The sequence below is a fragment of the Salvia hispanica genome, chromosome 4, assembly GCF_029641045.1.
Source record: "Salvia hispanica isolate PSC_SH4W2 chromosome 4, Shi_PSC_v1, whole genome shotgun sequence".
Lineage (NCBI taxonomy): Eukaryota > Viridiplantae > Streptophyta > Magnoliopsida > Lamiales > Lamiaceae > Salvia > Salvia hispanica.
In genome coordinates, this window is record NC_142695.1 from 44,153,528 (window position 1) to 44,172,365 (window position 18,838).

At 36.3% G+C, this 18,838-nt stretch overlaps 2 protein-coding genes and 1 pseudogene across 2 annotated transcripts; 2 read left to right on the plus strand and 1 right to left on the minus strand.

The window, feature by feature from the left end:
* The first annotated feature begins 907 nt into the window (after window positions 1-907).
* LOC125194454 (ATP-dependent zinc metalloprotease FTSH 2, chloroplastic-like) lies at window positions 908-3,925 on the plus strand. Its single transcript, XM_048092680.2, has 4 exons — window positions 908-2,682; window positions 2,763-3,076; window positions 3,148-3,388; window positions 3,459-3,925. The coding sequence occupies exons 1-4, from the start codon at window positions 1,504-1,506 to the stop codon at window positions 3,792-3,794; spliced, it is 2,070 nt and encodes a 689-aa protein (XP_047948637.1). The 5' UTR covers window positions 908-1,503; the 3' UTR covers window positions 3,795-3,925.
* Window positions 3,926-4,056: 131 nt separating this feature from the next.
* On the minus strand, window positions 4,057-9,271 carry LOC125194453 (putative alpha,alpha-trehalose-phosphate synthase [UDP-forming] 7). Its single transcript, XM_048092679.2, has 4 exons — window positions 9,080-9,271; window positions 6,675-8,891; window positions 5,387-5,660; window positions 4,057-5,183 (listed from the first exon to the last, which is right to left on the minus strand). The coding sequence occupies exons 2-4, from the start codon at window positions 8,660-8,662 to the stop codon at window positions 4,842-4,844; spliced, it is 2,604 nt and encodes an 867-aa protein (XP_047948636.1). The 5' UTR covers window positions 8,663-8,891; window positions 9,080-9,271; the 3' UTR covers window positions 4,057-4,841.
* A 4,843-nt stretch (window positions 9,272-14,114) lies between these two features.
* LOC125195197 (large ribosomal subunit protein eL37 pseudogene) lies at window positions 14,115-15,316 on the plus strand (annotated as a pseudogene).
* Window positions 15,317-18,838: the final 3,522 nt, after the last annotated feature.

Below are 18,838 nucleotides of genomic sequence, written 5' to 3' on the forward strand. Positions count from 1 at the left end.
GGTCATCTTCAATGGGACGGAGGGAGTAAATATTACTCCCTCCGTCCTTGATAATTTGGGACACTTTGACCCGGTACGGGTTTTAAGAAATTTAATGGAAAGTGAGTTAAAAAAGTTGGTGGGATGTGAATCCTACTTTTAAAGTATTAGTTTTATAATAAAATGTGAGTAGGAATGAGTTAGTGGAATATGGGGTCCACTACCAAAAATGGTAAAAGTGAAGTGGGACAAATTATATGGGACGACCCGAAATGAAATACTGGGTCGAATTATCTGGAACGAGGGGAGCAGTATTTAAAAGAACACAATGTTTATACTTTATACATAAACTTTTAGCTCACACATTTCGACTTTAATTTTATTCAATGTGTACCCTAAAATTGATAAATATTAGTAGTACTACTTATAATTTGATTATCGACAATTTCAGAATGTTGCAACTAAATTAAGTTTTTGTAATTAAAATTTTTCGCTCATTTTATTTACTTTAATTATACATGAAGTAATTTTTTTATTTAGATTTAAAGTTTAAAACTGACGGTTCTCCGACTCAAATATTTTAAAAGTGGCATTAATTGTTGAGTTTAATATCAAAGTATGTCTTATGTTTTTAACCGAATAATAATCGTGTCACTAAGAATAAATCATCCTTCGTTTAGATTAATACGAATTCAGTAGTTTTTTTTTGTTAATACAAGTGCATCACTAGCATTCTCTTGGAGTACCAAATACTAGTATACTTATCAACTGACACTAAACCTTTAAATATGGAGTAAATAAAATTAGTCACATCAGACCAATCATTATCAAGCAAAAAGCCACGTGTTCCAATTGCAAATCCTATCCAATCCCTTTCCTCCACCTTCAACGTAAAACACAATCACCTTCTCTCAAGTCTGAGGTATGTTTCTTGATTTCCTCGATTACTAATTTTGGTGTCTATCTTAAATATTTTCTGGGTTTTTTTATCTTAATCGCACACTAACAGTTGTTACTCACATCATTCTATGATTGAATTTGTGCACTGGTTGAGAGTATTTCGTTAATTTTAGTTGAAAGATCCGATATTTATTTTCGGGTTGATGCTTTCTTTCCTTTCTTATGAGTTCTGCTGCTTTTGTGCTATTTTCGATGTTAAGTTACCTGAGGAAGTAGAAGCAATGGATATAAATCCCAATCATTTGGTAATTAACTAATCGGGCTTAATGATAATTTTTGTTTTGTTTGCTATTGGTGATTATGGCTATAATGAACTCCATGACGAATTTTTAGCATGGTATAAGATTTGTTTGAAGAGCCTTCACATTTGCAACATATAGTATTTGGTTGCTGAAAAAAGAACCTTTTTTCATGTAGTATTAAACTTTTTAGGTCCAAGTTAACAAAATAATAATGCTTTTCTTAATCCATGTCGTTTCCATTGCTCGAGATCTGCATAATACTGTTAAGTATCACTGATGATCACTTAATAAGCTAGTACTGTTTGCTTTCAGAGGAGCAAATATGGCTGCCATATCGGCATGTATACTGGGAAACGGATTGTATGCTGGTAGTATCAGAAAAGGTTTTAGCAAAGAAATCTATGGCAAGCAGTTTATACGCATTCCACTATATAGTAGTACGTCTAGAGTAGTTAATGTTAGAGCATCATTGAGTCAAAAGACCAGTGAAGGAAGACGAGGATTCCTGAAATTGGTGCTTGGTAATGCTGGCCTTGCCTTACCTTCATTACTTGGCAATGGAAAAGCTATTGCTGATGATGAAGGTGTCTCGAGTTCAAGGATGTCGTACTCTAAATATTTAGAGAATCTAGATAAGGATAGAGTAACTAAGGTCGATTTGTTTGAAAATGGAACTATTGCCATTGTTGAGGCTATATCCCCTGAGTTGGGTAACCGTGTCCAAAGAGTGCGGGTGCAGCTCCCGGGCCTCAGCCAGGAGCTTCTCCAGAAGTTTAGGGAGAAGAACATTGACTTTGCTGCCCACAATGCACAAGAGGATTCCGGTTCTCTATGGGCTAACTTGATCGGAAACTTGGCCTTCCCTTTACTCTTGATTGGAGGTCTTTTCTTTCTCTCGAGACGGTCCCCTGGAGGAATGGGTGGGCCTGGAGGCCCCGGGTTCCCTTTACAATTTGGTCAGTCAAAGGCTAAGTTCCAAATGGAACCAAACACTGGTGTCACTTTTGATGATGTTGCTGGGGTTGATGAAGCAAAGCAAGATTTTATGGAGGTGGTGGAGTTTCTGAAAAAGCCCGAGAGATTCACAGCTGTGGGTGCTCGTATTCCAAAGGGGGTTCTTCTCATTGGCCCTCCCGGTACTGGGAAGACCTTGCTAGCCAAAGCAATTGCTGGTGAAGCCGGTGTTCCCTTTTTCTCTATTTCGGGTTCTGAGTTTGTTGAGATGTTTGTTGGAGTTGGTGCCTCACGAGTCCGTGATCTTTTCAAGAAGGCCAAGGAGAATGCTCCATGTATTGTGTTTGTTGATGAAATCGATGCAGTGGGGCGTCAAAGAGGAACTGGAATTGGTGGAGGAAATGATGAAAGGGAGCAGACTCTCAACCAGCTGCTGACAGAAATGGATGGTTTCGAAGGAAACACGGGTATTATTGTGGTTGCTGCGACTAATCGTGCAGATATTCTCGACTCTGCCTTGCTGAGGCCAGGAAGGTTTGATAGACAGGTAAAAATGCTCGTTATGTCTGTCTGCCTGTCTTCTGTGATGTATATTATATTGATGAATGAATGCTTGTGATTGTGCAGGTGAGTGTTGATGTCCCAGATGTTCGGGGACGAACGGAGATCTTGAAGGTTCACGCAGGAAATAAAAAGTTTGACACTGATGTATCACTTGAAGTGGTAGCCATGAGGACACCTGGTTTCAGTGGAGCGGATCTGGCTAATCTCTTGAACGAGGCCGCTATTCTGGCTGGCCGCCGTGGCAGGACTTCCATCTCGTCTAAAGAGATCGATGACTCAATTGATAGGATAGTCGCTGGAATGGAGGGGACGGTCATGACTGATAGCAAGAGTAAGAGTCTTGTGGCGTACCACGAAGTAGGCCATGCCATCTGTGGGTGAGTAAGGATTTATACTACTTTCTACCAAACTTCGTTGATGAATAATTCTTGGTATATATGTGATGCAGAACTCTGACCCCGGGGCATGATGCCGTTCAGAAAGTCACCTTGGTTCCACGCGGTCAGGCACGTGGTTTGACTTGGTTCATCCCTTCGGATGATCCAACATTGATATCAAAACAGCAGCTCTTTGCCAGAATTGTAGGGGGGCTGGGCGGTCGAGCTGCTGAGGAAGTTATATTTGGTGAGCCTGAGGTCACTACCGGTGCAGCTGGTGATCTGCAGCAGATCACTGGTTTGGCCAAGCAGGTGATCTCTCTCTCCCCCTCTCTCTTTCTCTCTGTGTATCTGTTCCTAAGTGTCTTTGTTTTGTTTGTAGATGGTTGTGACTTTTGGTATGTCTGACATCGGGCCGTGGTCGCTCATGGACTCATCGGCTCAAAGCGATGTGATAATGAGAATGATGGCAAGGAATTCGATGTCAGAGAAGCTGGCGGAAGACATTGATGCAGCAGTGAAGAGGCTCTCAGACGAGGCATATGAGATTGCGTTGAGGCTGATCAGGAACAACCGCGAAGCCATAGACAAGATCGTGGAAGTTGTTATCGAGAAGGAGACGATAACCGGGGATGAGTTCAGGGCTATTCTCTCGGAGTTTGTCGAAATTCCAGTCGAAAACAGAGCTGCTCCCACTCCGGCTACGCTAACTGTATAAATTAGTACTACTAGTCCAGCATCAACTTGTACAATGCTTTTTTCGGCTTTTTTTGTAAAGATCAGTACACACTGAAAAATGTTGTTACAGCTGACATAACCTACGTGCTTCAAATTAGGCACAAATTTGTAGATTTTGTCTTAATTTCATTTTCTTGAATCAACAACTTTCTAATCTCAAGTAGAATTGAGGGTGTGAAAATAAAATTCAAAGCAAAACTACTCAAAATTAGTACCTAGTTAAGCAATGGTCAACATGCTGATAGGCCAGGAAACTACAGTTCAATTACTGAATCAAAACAAAGTCAACAATCAAATATCCACAATTCAACAACAATACAGAGTGGCAATAGAAAAAGGAAAAATTGAATACGAAAAATCAGTTGCAACATTCAATAGCAGCATCAATCTGCTGTAGACATTATTGAAATGATAAAGCCCATATTCACATTCTTGAACCTCCCCAAAGGAACTAAAGAAGATAGGAAATGGGAGTTATACCACCTGTACAAGAAGCACTGAACATAAAAAGCCCGATTCTAGGCGCTCATGCAACCACCTTTTCTACCACCCGTAGTCGTTCAGCTTCAAGGACCCGTTGTTAACGTGACCCATCTCATTTTCCCATCAGCATCAACTATTTAACATCTAGGATTTTGGGTGCGATTCTTCCAGTATAGTTTAGATGTTCCAGCAGATGAGGATGCCAAAGAGTTCTGTCAATAAGAATGAGCCCATACCCTTTTACTTCAAAATAGCCAGTTTTGCAGACAATGGCATAGCCCATCCTTTAAACAAGAAAGATGTGTTTCTGAACTTTGTCCAGTTGTAAACTTCTCTCTAAGTTCACCCAAGAAATAGACTACTTCTTTAATAACAAACACAATAGGATGGGCCTAAAAGCTAATATGATTAGCAAGGTGATGGGAAAAGAGAAAACAGAAAAAGTGCACGATTTCCTTACTGCAGGACCTGAAACCGGACACCCATATAAGCAAGATGGCAGTAGCTGACCACATAGAGCTTCCTTTGAGGAAAATAGGTAGATTTAAACAAATGAAGTAACACGGCCAATCCTTCTGGGAGGGCTATCCGGTTCGTTGTCAGATGAAGCGGGAGAATCAGTAGCCTCAGCAAGAGATTCAAGCATAGTTACCACTTCGGATGAGTCATCCAAATAATACTTCGCTTTGCTGGGCTTTTGCCCAACTGTGCAAGCAAATATTTCAGTGTTGTAAGACAGAATACGGCTAGATACTGCATTACCAATTATTTCAAACATGTCCTCGTCAGATCTGTCATCACCGATGCAAAGCACGAAATCAGCTTGTTTTCCCTTATCTGCCATGGACGCCAAAATCTTTTCTGCTACTCTGCCTTTGCTAACACCCTGTATCAACATACATTTGACACCTTAATATAAGCTTCACTTTACTTTAAAGAACAAAGAACAAAAGGAAGCTCAGAGACATTCAAACAAGAAGGATTTTGAAGCGGGAAAACTAAAACGGAAAATCATAATTTATGAGTAGCAAATGAAGAGAAAAAGACTAAAACAAGAGTAGAGACTAAGTCTGTGGCCAAAATACATGCCTGAGGCTTCACTTCCACAATGAATTGTCCGCTCTTCACAGCTACAGGTTCATTTGCTAAAACACTCTCCAAATGATCCAGCATTTCCTTCGCCTGGGAAAACCCAAATACTGGGTCGGCGTCATGATAATGCCACACTAAAGCACTTTCCTTTCTCTCTATTCCAGAACCATCAGTAGCCTCAGTATATGAGTTCATAACAGGTTCTGCAATATGCATCCAGCCAAATTCAGAACCTTGGCCATATGTTTCCCATTCTTCAACTTGTGGCCACCTGCCAACATTGTAGTAAATCAAAACTTAAAGAGTAAATAACAAATGATAATGAGACCTAAAACTTCCATGATGACATGCACAGAGAAATCATCCTATAGCACCTCCCCCCATACATGTACTGAGAAAGGAAGATGGCACGAATAGAAAACAAGAGAAACCCACTCATCTAAAGTACTACTATCAATCAAGGAGATTGAGATACTTTAGCAAAAGATATAATAACAGAAATCATATTCACCTCCACTCAGATGCCAAAATGTCAACATGCTGGAAATAGCCTACACTTTGACGGTGAAGTTTAAGAAACTGAAAAAATTACAAGCCCATACGTAAAGGGACTATAAATAAATTTTAGAAAAATGTGTGGGTAGTATATGTCCGAAACAAAAGCAAATCAACCCAGACGACTTTGCTTCCTAGAATAACAAAGTGCATGCTGCTTCCGCATGAGGCATGTTTATTTAGCATTTTGCAACAAAAACTGATTTGAAAAACAAAGAAAAAAAACAAAAAAAATATGACTTGAACTGAAAAAGGAGGTGTATAAAAGAAAAAACACAAATAGCAGCAGATTTAGTGAGCAAGAAAACCGACCTTTACATTAAAAAGGGTAAAGAACAGGTTTCAACAGAACAAGAAAAATGATATATGCTCATTATCCGCAGAAAGTCGCCTCTGAGAATACCAACTTTCTTTAGCACAACATTTTCAAATAAACAATAAAAAAAAAAATTGTGCAAAATAACTACCGATTACCAAATAGTTTGGAAACAATCATTCCAAGCTAACAGTTTTGTAGAAACCATAAAGAGCATTTCTCAACTAACAGAATACAGTACATTGATCAGCTCATGAATTATACAGACTACGCTACTATCATATTCCATGGATTCCTCATCTTAAACGACATCAGACCATGCGGACTGGATCTTTCATGCACAACTTAAAGGAACGTCTACCATAGCTTAAAGCAACTAAGACTTGACAGGGCAGACAAAACAATGCAACTTACCTTAAGAAGTAGCCATGCTCAGCAGAAAGTCCAAGTGTTTTGCAAGGAAGAAACCACTTGCTTAAGCTGTCTCTTCCTCTTCCACTGACCATAAAAACTAGATTTTTGGGATCACCAGACAGTGTGTTTAAGAGAGACAGAACTTGGGCACTTGGAGTCTTAATAATTGAATTTTGAGGCATAAGTGTGCCATCATAATCCAACAATATAGCCCTGCTTTTAGCCCTGCAGTAAGATGACGTAATCTCATCCATTGAAAGCTTTCTAAAATTTGGATCTAGTGCCACCACTCTGAACCCGAAGCCAAGACCAATACCCCAGCATCTTTTTCTGAAATGGTCAACACAAGTTCTCTCCATATCTTGTAAGAAGCTTCTAGCCCAAAATGCTACATCATGAGAGCTCACATATCGGTAATGCTTCTCATGTCGTAACTCCTTCTCTCTCTCGGCCAATGATATAGCCTCGTACATTGCCTCAGCTGTTGATTCAACATTCCAAGGATTTACACGAATAGCACCACTAAGGGAAGGGGAACAGCCGATGAATTCAGAGACCACCAACATGCTCTTCTTAGGTCCACTCAAGTCTGAACCTGGTTCTGCACCTGATACTCCTTCTCTGCAGACTATGTATTCATAAGGAGTCAGATTCATCCCATCCCGCACTGCTGTCACCACAACACATTCAGCAATACTGTAGTAAGCCATCCTTTCACTGATTGATAAAGACCGATGGATAAAAACTATAGGTTCATATCCAGGCCTTCCAAGTTCCTTATTGATTCTCTGGCAGCTCTCCCCTATTTCGCGATTTATTTCATCCAGATTTATTCCTTTTCCTCTGGAAGGATTGGCAATCTGGACCAGAACAGCTCTTCCTTGCCAAGTCGGATGCTGCTTGAGCATGTGCTCCATAGCTAAAAGTTTCAAATTTATACCTTTAAATATGTCCATATCATCGAATCCAAGCAACACAGTTTTGCCAGCAAACTGTTGCTTTAGCTCCTCAACCTGCAGCTCCTTATCTGCCTGTCTCAGAACTGACTCAATATGACCCATATGAATCCCAACTGGCATAATCTTTATGCCAACCGTCCTTCCATAATAATCCAATCCTATGTAGCCCCTTTTTGATTGATATTCCAGGCCCAACATCCGACTACAACAGGAGAGGAAATGGCGTGCATAGTCAAAAGTGTGAAAACCAATTAGGTCCGAGTTGAGTAGGGCCTTCAGAATTTCTTCTCTAACGGGAAGGGACCTATACAGCTCGGAAGAAGGAAATGGACTGTGAAGGAAGAAACCCATTCTCAAGCGGACAAAGCGCCTTCTCAGAAAAGTGGGTAACACCATCAAATGATAATCATGAATCCACACAAAATCATCCTCGGGATTGATTATTTCAATAACTTTTTGTGAGAACAACTTATTGGCCGATACATATGCTTCCCACATGGACCTATCAAACCGAATTCCATGATCTGATGAAAATGGCAGCATATAGTGAAACAGTGGCCATAAATGCTTCTTGCAGAAGCCATGATAATATTTTTCCAGAAGACTTGGTGGCAGAAATGCAGGAACACATTTGAATTTCTCCAAAAGATAGTTGGCTACGTCATCCTGTTCGATTGGATCGACATCAACAGGCAATGATCCAACGTATAACACCTCCATGTCCTCCGGAAAGCCATCCCTAACCCGTAACAGCAAAGAATCCTCGTTCCAGCTAAAAGTCCAGCCCTTATTGTCAGGCCTTCGTTTTGCTTTCAGAGGCAGAAGATTTGCAACAATGATGATCCTATCACCAATAAGTGAAGATGGGTTTTCCGACGTAACACTGCTAGCCTGTTCATCATCTAGCTCAAGAATATTCCCCGGAACAGTCATAACCCTCGGGAGGCGCTTCCGGTCCCTTTCCCTACCCACTGTTGGGAAATTTCCAGATGCTAAATCCAAAAGGTTGGTATAAGATCTTGACATCATCTTAGCAAACTCCCTGTGACTCCCCCAGAAAACTCAAAGAGTTAATTCTTTCCTTCAAATCTCACTTAAAAACCAAATCCGCAGCTCTTTCCTCAATCTCTCTTAAAATAAGACTTTCCAAATCAACAGCATTAAAACCAGTAATTGGAAAAGGAACAATAAATGATGACCCAAATCTAATTTAAATATACGCCAAAATTCCCTCGTTTGAATCAGATGTCCCCAAATGCTGCAAAAAAGGAAAGACGAACCCAGTATTTAATTAATGAAGCAGATAATTGGCATACGGAAACTCTGCCAAAAACTTACCTAGGCCTAGCAGAATCGTTGAACATTTCAGGGGAAAAAAACTTTAAAAACCCTAGTTAAACTGAATTTTATATTCGGGAAGACCAGAAATAGGGGTTTGAAACTAACCTCGAGATTGAATTGAGTCCAAATTGGGCGTCTGCTGTTGAAAGACTCAATCTTCAGCCAGAAATTGGAAAGATAATCTAGGGTTTGACGCGGAAAGAATAAAAATTTATTAACCTGGGTTGCAATATACGCAATGTAGGAACCGAAGATCGCATACAGCTAACAGCATGTATAGCAAAAGTGATGGATATGAATATTCTCGAGAATAACGATTAATTTAACATTTTTAATTAGGTAAAATTGGAATAATATAAATTAATATTTGCTCTGAAACAAAAAACGTGACAGCAAATAAAAGAATCAATAAAGTCGCCACCATCCGGTTTGCGGGCCTTCTGCTTTCTTTCTTTCTCAACCCACTTGCAAAAATAACTAATTTATGTAAAAAGAATTTTGACGATGCTCATATACTATATTCAAAATTGAGAAGGTGAAGTATTTTAACAATACCAACCACAGATGTAGAAATAATACTCACTGTATAACTATAGTCATTAATAAGTCTAAACCACTTGAAGAAATGACACATGTCACTAATTTGAATTTAATGTAGATATCCTTCAAAAATAACTTGGATAAGAAGATGACTACTAGTAAATATGGACTTTTCTTAAAATTCAAATCTTCTTGTCCAAACTATTAACTTCACCTAATTGAACAGGTAAATATCATAATACTCCCGTCCGTGAAATAATGTGTCATTTTACTATTTTAAATATCTATGATTTAAATTTCATTTATTTTTTTTCTATTTTAAATAAAGTGACTGACCATTCACCTAACTAGTTATAAGTACATTCTATTATAAAATCAATATCAGACAATTGTTTAAAACTTATGCCGAATTAAAATGAAATTATAAATGCCAAATAGGGGAAGTAATTGGATAAAAGTAAAACATACCCCTCATCAAAATTTAGAGCATCCACAATGTGACGGACTAATATTAGTCCATTTTGTATTTTATTATAAATTCTAATATTATTTTTTTACAAATTATTACATGGATAATTTATTAAATAAAACATAATAAAATGAAATAAAAAGTAACAAAACTCAAAAGTTTCATAAAAGTAATAATAGTGTCTTACACTATAATTTATATGACTAACCCTATTTTTCACTTCTCATTTGCTTAATTTGTTCGCTAAGGTGCATCATTTGTTGTAACACCCTCTCATTCTTTCTCTCAAAATCTGAGCGCATCTCCTCATTTTATCTCACTAACTCGGCATGTTTCGCCGCATTTTTCCTTTCTATATCAGCGACCAACGCCTCATGTTTCTTCTCCAAGTCCTCGAGCGACGCCTCATATTTTTTCTCCATGTCCTCGCGCACCTCGATAGTGACTTGCTCTCGCATTGGTTGTACCTGTCGCTGGACCTCTTCCGCGCTAACTCCAACTGAGCCACCAGTGAACGAACTGCCAGCATTAGGGAAATAGATTCTTGTTGCTTGTCCGGCTCCAGAAATTTGTTTTCTCTTATTTAGCGTCCCAAACAGCTCAAAGTAAATGACATCTAAATTTGGAACTTCTATCCCGTTGGCCCATAATTCAACTGCCCTTGCACTAACTTTCTCCTTTAAACAAGCAAGTACATAGTAGTAAGTATTCTAAATTAGCAAACAAATCAATTTAGACAGTTAATCTAAATGTTTATGATAGTTGTAACTTTCTTGTAACATGGAGTAGCAATTAGTATCAATGTCCAACATTGCCAACAAAATCTGAACTAGAAATGCATAAGACTTCCGCTTTTAAAAGCAGAAACCTTTTTAGTAAGATACTGATGGAATCTTCTGTCTGTGTGCATTGGTTACCACTCTATATATGTATCACTAGGTACATGTGATATGAGCAAACAATAATGGAGGAGAAATAAATAAAGAATATCATGGAATATGATAAATTCATGTTGAGTAATGTAGGTTGAGTTTGACATTGAAGGGAGTGAAGCATCATGATCAAAGCAAAGGGGCAGGGAATAATACAAATTGAATTAACTTAGAAGAATGTAGGTGTAGCACATTGTGAAACAAATGGACCACAATCACAGATCACATGAATCACGGGATACCACATCTCGTTTGCCACAAAACAAGAACTATATAACTATATTTATGAAGGTGCGCATATAGATAACATATAGTAGTATTTGTAGAATATCTCAAGATCACAAATTACAACAAAACAGTGCTGGAAATAGAGTTAGATGAATTCACCAAACTTACAAAGTAGAGGAACAAGAAAATGAAATAAGGTGAAAGAGAGAAGATCCTCTGTTTTTATGGGGAAGAAATGCTTCAAACTTGTAGAAAAGAGCAGCCATCAAAAGTTCATCAAAGCCTTTAAATTTGTGTGCAAAACCAACAAGCTTACTGTGTAGGTTGATGGCCACCTATATATAGTACTAATAGGATAGAGTGTGCTACTAATTTTATTCCTTTGCTTTTCTGCAAAAGAAAAGCTTCTATGTTGCAGAAAAGGGTAGCCAACTAAAACTAAAACAACCAAAAAAAATCGAGTATATCTTCATTCCATAAGTAAGAGTGAAATGGCAATAACAAAAAATAAGGGGTGGAAACTAGAAAGCCAATGGAACTCACAGTTATACTTATACCCAAGCCCTTGATAAAAGGTATACCAGCAATCTCTGCTTATTTGTCTGTGTATGTGTGGTAATATATATACATATATGTATATATAGAGATAGAGATTAGAGATAGAGATATTTTCTGTGAGCATGAAAGTAGATGATATGGTACAACAAAATGCAAAATCATCAACAAATCAAGTATGTGCATATTCGCATATGTCAAGAATCACAACCAATACCAAAGTTGATTGAGCAAATATGATTTCAACAGATGGTAAACCCCCTTCACAACTGCCTTGGTTTTTCAAAAATTGCATAGAATCAACCATAGAAGCATAGCATAGATGCAAGGCAGTTTCCATTTTCTTTATTTAAGTTGTAGACAAATAATTAGTATGCAAATTAATATGAAATTACCAATACTTCAATGGCGCGCTGCGAACACAACACTCCTTCTTCTGAATCTTTGCCTTTTAGCGTGTGAGTTCTTTTATAGGCTTCTGTAAATCCAGGACATATCATGTTGTTCTCTTTGGTCTGCAAAGAATATTCAAAAAGTTAAAAATAATTACAAACTGTAAACAAGGTAAATGCAATATTTACCATTCTTTCTACAGTCACTTCAAATGAAACAGATCCATTAGCATGTGTGGTGGGGCCTTTTCATACCCTTGTTTGCAGTTTTCTGAGCATTTCTTGGCAACCTTGACATGCTTAGGATCCTTCCATGCATTAGAGTAAGCCTCCCATAAGGATTCAGTGGAATAAGGTGGTTTTTTTTTTCTTTTTTTTTTAATTTGTTTATATGATCACCGTATTTGCCCCTGCATCTTTTACCAAAAGCAACTTTGACGAAGTCTTGATTATATTGCTCAGTGTTAGCATGGTTCTGTAAAATAATAAAAAAAAGAAAAGAAAAAAGTTAGAACCTTGACCATTCTAGGATACAATTACATCAAGAAATCCTAGGATACATCGGAATATAAGTAAAACCTTGACCATTCTTTATGCTAATGGTTTATACAATTACCTGAAATTCCAGCCAATATGTTTTAACGTCTTCGTCAGTAAGTTTACTTTGATAGAACGCATGTGGGAGTACTATATTCTGAAAACAATCGTGTAATACGTTTGCCACAACTCTCGAAGGGATCAAACTGCAAATCACTATGGGTTTAGTAACTTCAAAAAATTATAAAAAATGTATAAAATTAGCTAACCACTTACTCTCCATCCCTGAGCTGTATGTTTACACGACCCTCTTGATCATGTGTAGGTGAAGCACGATCCCTCATTGTATTATTTCTCTCCCCTTCTTCAACTTCGACATTATTTTCTTCCTCGTCATCATCAAATAAATTCAATGGGGTTTGAGGCCCTGCGTCCTGTAGCTCAACATCGAAAAGACCCAACGTTTCATGTAGCTGAGCCGTGTTCCCTACCTGAGCTGGAGGGCCAATGGGGGCTGAGGCTTTGCATCCTGTAAATCCTCCACGGGGCATTTTCACCGCCAACACGCCTACAAGATAGAAAAATCTGAACCCACATTTCAATTACAAGCAACGAGTAAGTTTGACAAGTTGATCAGGTTACCATCAAGGCAAAAAGTAATCTGTATCATGAGAGTATGTTTCTCCCAAACCAAGACAGAATATCAATCATCTAATAAATCACACCAATCAAAATCTTTAGATCCACATATTCCAATTAAAGTATAACAAGCAGATTTGTAGAAGAGGTTCACCTGATGAGCAAATTTAATTAAGGTTATATGTTAATAGATTTGTAGAAGAGGTTATCTAATGAGCAGTTTGTAAGACAGGTTCAAAATGAAATCTCCCCTTAGAACTAAAATTAGTGAGCTCAAAAGTCAAATCTCCCCATTAAAGCAACATACATTAGGCCACTAACATCTTCATGGCAGCACTATCTCAAGATATTTAACTATTTAAGATGAGCTTGGTACATATCTTAAGGCAAACTTAGCATCTGAAACATGTAACACGTACAAGGTTCTTGTAAGACAATTTTTGGTATTAACTATAACAGGTTGGTTACCTGTATTTGTCTTTGAAACTGGAGAGGGAGCCGATGATGCAACCGGGCTGAGGGTGCAGATATAAGAACTGCTCCACTGCAGGCTATGGGCTATCTTCTTTGGCAAACAAACTCAACTCAGAATATATGCTGCCAAGTAAATGCAATGGATGAGTTAACTTTAGCAGAACTCAGATGATATATCATTTTCATATTAAAGATTCGATGTCAAATTCTATAAACCTAGACCAAATCATGTTGTTGGTTATTTTCGAGTCTCATCATCATCGCACAAACATTAGCACAATTGTAATAAGTATTCTGGTGAAGCATGAAATAATAGCAGGTTCAACAAAGAAAAATTTTAGTAATAGCAGCAAAGAGTTATTGTAAATGCAACTATGAAGGTGAGATACTTAGATAATGTATTCGCAATTCGTTGGTGAATTCAGGAAGCAAGCTTTCAAGAGTTGCAAGCTACTAACTTACTCAAACTACACGTAATAAAAGAAATAGCATTAATATAAAAAGAAATTTATGGCACAAAACTAGTAAAAGTTAGAATGGTCTTAACAAGTTCTAGAATTTTTTTTCATAATTCACATGTCAAATAGACTCTCAAATGTAGAATTGGAAAGAACAAACTTACTCTCGTACCCCACTAACTTTAAAGCTGAGCTTGAATTCTCCTATAAAGAAAAAAATGTCATCAATTTGCATAATTAGAACCAAAAAGAAGAAAAAGGATACACAAAATCAGCAGAAGCAAAATAGACAGCTGACATCACCAGCACATCAGCAGTTAACTGTTGGTAAGGTTGGGTAGCATTAGCTTCGTTCCTGTCCATCCAGAAGTAATTAATTTAATAGCAAAACGCAAAATTAATCATCCAAAATGAAAGATTGACCACAATCAATAGAACAAGCAGCATTTTCATCCACAGCCAATCCATTCATGAGTTACTGTAAATGCAACTACTAAGGTGAGATACCACTTGGTGAAATGCCATTTTAATTATAATTCATGAGTTACTGTAAATGCCATTTACAAAACTGAAATGCCATTTTAATTTTAAAATTATAATCTAATTAAAATTATTTTTTGTTAATGAATTTAAGGGAGTTAATGAATACGAATAAATGTTGTAGTACTATTATTAAACATCACGTTTATTGAGAGAGTTTTTTTTTCGTTTCAAAAACTCCATGAATTCCAGTCTTTCTTCTTCCCACACATTTATACCATTAATTTTCTATGCTTCTTTCAACTTCTTTTCTCCTATAAATTCTGGTATAGCTGATGATAATGGATATGGATGGATGAGGCTTTTTGAAGCAGTGCGACAGCAATGGGGAAGGGAACCGCCACAGCTTCCATTTGCAGAAGAGCTGCTGCTCCGCCTGCGCTTATCCCGCCGCTCGCAAGAGGACATACAACTGGAGTGTGAAGGCCATCCGTAGAAAGACCACCGGAACTGGTCGCATGAGGTACCTCCGCAATGTACCCCGCAGATTCAAGACCAATTTCAGAGAAGGTACCGATCGAGGCTGCACCAAGGAAGAAGGGTGCATTTCTTCCTGCTTATCTTTATTTCGATCTTAGCTTAGAGGACAGTTTGTTTTTTTGGGATTGACATTTTAGCACCTTTTTTTATATAAGTTGTTACATTTTGTTGGTTATAAATATTTAAATAAAATAATGAATATGGATGAGCGCTAGCAAGATCTCTTGTAATCTGCCGAGAAAGGCTCTCGAGTCTCGAATTGCTATGCGAGCGCAATAACGGATTCGATATTGTGATCAGTGAGGTTAACATACTACTCCCTCCGTCCTGGATAATTCGGGCCACTTTGACCGGACACGGGTTTTAAGAATTGTAATGAAAAGTGGGTTGAAAAAGTTAGTGGAATGTGGATCCTACCTTTATATATTAGTTTTATAATAAAATGTGAGTAGAAATGAGTTAGTGGAATATGGGGTCCACTACCAAAAATGGTAAAAGTGAAATAAGACGAATTATGTGGGACGGACCGAAATGGAAAACTGAGACGAATTATCTGGGACGGAGGGAGTAATTACTAGACATGGACGGTTTCAAGCTTTGAGAGCATGTCAACCTGGAGATGGATCTTGCAATCTGGCGAGGGAGACTCTCGAATCTCGAGTATTGATTTGCTGCGCGAGCGCAAGGATGAGTTCGATATTGTGTATTTTCATTATATTGTTTACTATACGTGTTTACATCCTCTTATTTATAGAAACAAGTAAGGCATACAAAGAATGCTCCTTAGAACTATTTTCGATTGTAATATAAATCTAATTTCGAATTATTTCTTTTCCTTTTTTTTTTGAATTGTTTTCTTTTATCTATCCTTATTTTTTTGCATGATCTTTATTTTTATTTTTTTAAAATAATATAAGAATCTATTACTATATAATTAAAAATTATTTATAAACTTGATTACTTGAATGTGTTTACAAGTTCATGAATGATTGACAAAAAAACTAAACTAATAAGAATGATTGAAATAATATTTCACTCAAATAAAAATAAACTAATGGGTACTGATAAATTTTAGTTATAACGAGCAATAATTTTGGAACACTTATTAAAAGTCTTGGTTGAGTTTTTAACAACAAAATATAGTTTTTGTATTTTTATTTGTTCATGAATTAAATATAACTAAATCATTTTTGTTAGTATTGGCTTGTGATGGCTAAATGTTTTCATCAAAGGGGTGTGATCAAATGAAAACTCTAAATATTATACAAACTCAAAACTATGATCTGGACCATTGAAAAATGTCAACAGATCATAAAAAAAGCATCAACAGGAAAATGTCAACAAAATTCAACGGTAGTCAATGATTGATGCAGTGTTAATATTGTGTTGATGTTGTGTTAACATTAAAATCTTGAAATTTTAGTTGATATTGTATTGAATCTGTGTTGAAGCTGTGTTGAGGAATTTTGAGTTTGTATAATATATAATTTTGCATTTTATCACTACCTTTTCATCAAAATATCATTATTTCGTGCCCCAATCCATTTCTAATTTTCCTTTTTTTGTAAGTATTAAAATACTTCTATTTTTTTTAATAAAAGACAAAAAAAAACGTTAGTTAAAACAGTGCAGTTTTGTAACTTTTGTCTATAATTGCATTGACTAAATTAAAAGTGTATTTCTTTACTAAATGGACATTAGAAAAATTAAACAGTGCAGTTAATAAATATTGAAAAAAAAAACAAAAAAGGTTTTAAAGCAAAATAACGTAGACGATATTGCTTATCAAATCCTAAATATTAAAATTGATGACGGACATTAATTTAAGACAATTCTTTAGTTACAGATTTACAGCTAAGCTTTAGGTAAAAAAAATCTCTATTATCAGTCAGGATTATCAAGTAGGCCGACCCAGTGTAAGATATCGAATACAGATCTAAAACACCCAAAATAGAATAAGTGATCAACAAAGTAAAATTGAATTGGGACGGAGGGAGAATTTTATTGATATTTTGACCCATTTGTTGGTCATGATGAGTATATTTTAAAATTAAGAGTTTAGAATTTAGGTTTCAGGGTTTGGGTTTTTAGTGTATAGGGTCACTATATTGCAATGAAATGAAGCTCGACTAAGAAGTGTCTCACCGGTGCAATCTTAAATTATAGCTTTTGACAAACAATCTTGAATTTTGAAAGAAATTGCACTTTGAATTTGGGAGAAATCGTTGCTTGAGTTTGAGATATTGACATTCAATTTCCAAAAATGCCCTTGGGCTATTATTTTTAACAAAAATCTGAAAATTTGTTTAACCTTTAAGATTAAATTGGAGTAACAAGATGTGTGGCTGAGATTTATTCTCTAGTTACACACTTAAAATTAGTTAGACCTTGATCACTCCTATATATATATATATATATATATATATAATGGTAGTTTTGGATTTTTTTTTTAAATAATGTTGTTTTAATTAAAAATTATTTTTATTATTTAAAGGGTCGAATAATTATAACTCCATATATGAAAGGAGAGTTAAATTTTTTTTTTAAATAATGTCATTTTAATCACAAATTTATATATCAATTAAAATTATTTTTATTATTTGAAAGGTCAAATAATTATAACAATTTATGATTATTACCCATATAATAATATTATTTTTTTAATTTCAAATCAATATTTTATATTTTGAAGAAAATAAAATGAACCGTGCATAGCACGGGTGTGATAATAGTTGATAAAAGTAGTTCAGTTGACATCGTAATCTATAATGCTTAGGAAAAATCTAACATGCTAAGGGCTTGTTTAATAAATTGGTAATGTCTAGATATAGATACTTATATGACTATTTCCAAGTGTTTGGTATCATAGTTAACCTATCATGTATGTCTGTTATCTCTATATGGCACATCCAAACCCGCAAGATTTTCCTTAAAATACAAGGATATGTATCTCACAAATTTGGTCGGATAGCATTTCTGCCTCATTTCTTGTCTACCAAACAACAACAAAAAAATCCTTATTTGAGCCTATCTTGACACGAAGCCTGCATTTCTTATCTCACTTTGTAAATCTTCTTATATCCCATCTTTCTTATCAAACGTGTAACGCCCCGCTTTTTCGAATCCTAATTTTTGTGACATGGAAATTTTTGCATTAAATGCTTATAATGCTATGATTATGTGGAATTAAATGATGAGTGATTTAATTGCAATATTCTCTGTGACCTAATTGCGATACGGAGTTGAGTTTGAGTTGAATAGTCAAACTTGTTGAATATGTGACGTGGCTATTGAATAGTCAATATTGTGGAAAATATGACGTGGCCGTGGAATGGTCAAAGTTGTTGGAAAATGTGAAGTGGAGGTGAAATCGGAATATGTGGATATTTTAATGTGGGGAGAAATAATAATTGTGGTGAAGTATTATCCTAAGGGATGAGTGAGAATTTAATAGGAGCATTATTTAAGTATGTGGAATTTTCGACCCCTCCTATTTATTGGAAAGAAATCCTATTTTCTTGGATTTAATTATTGCTTGGGATAATTATCCGAATTAAATCCAAAGTCCGAATATCCCTAATTTGTTCCATGAATTTTCGGCCCCTATGAATTCTTTAAAG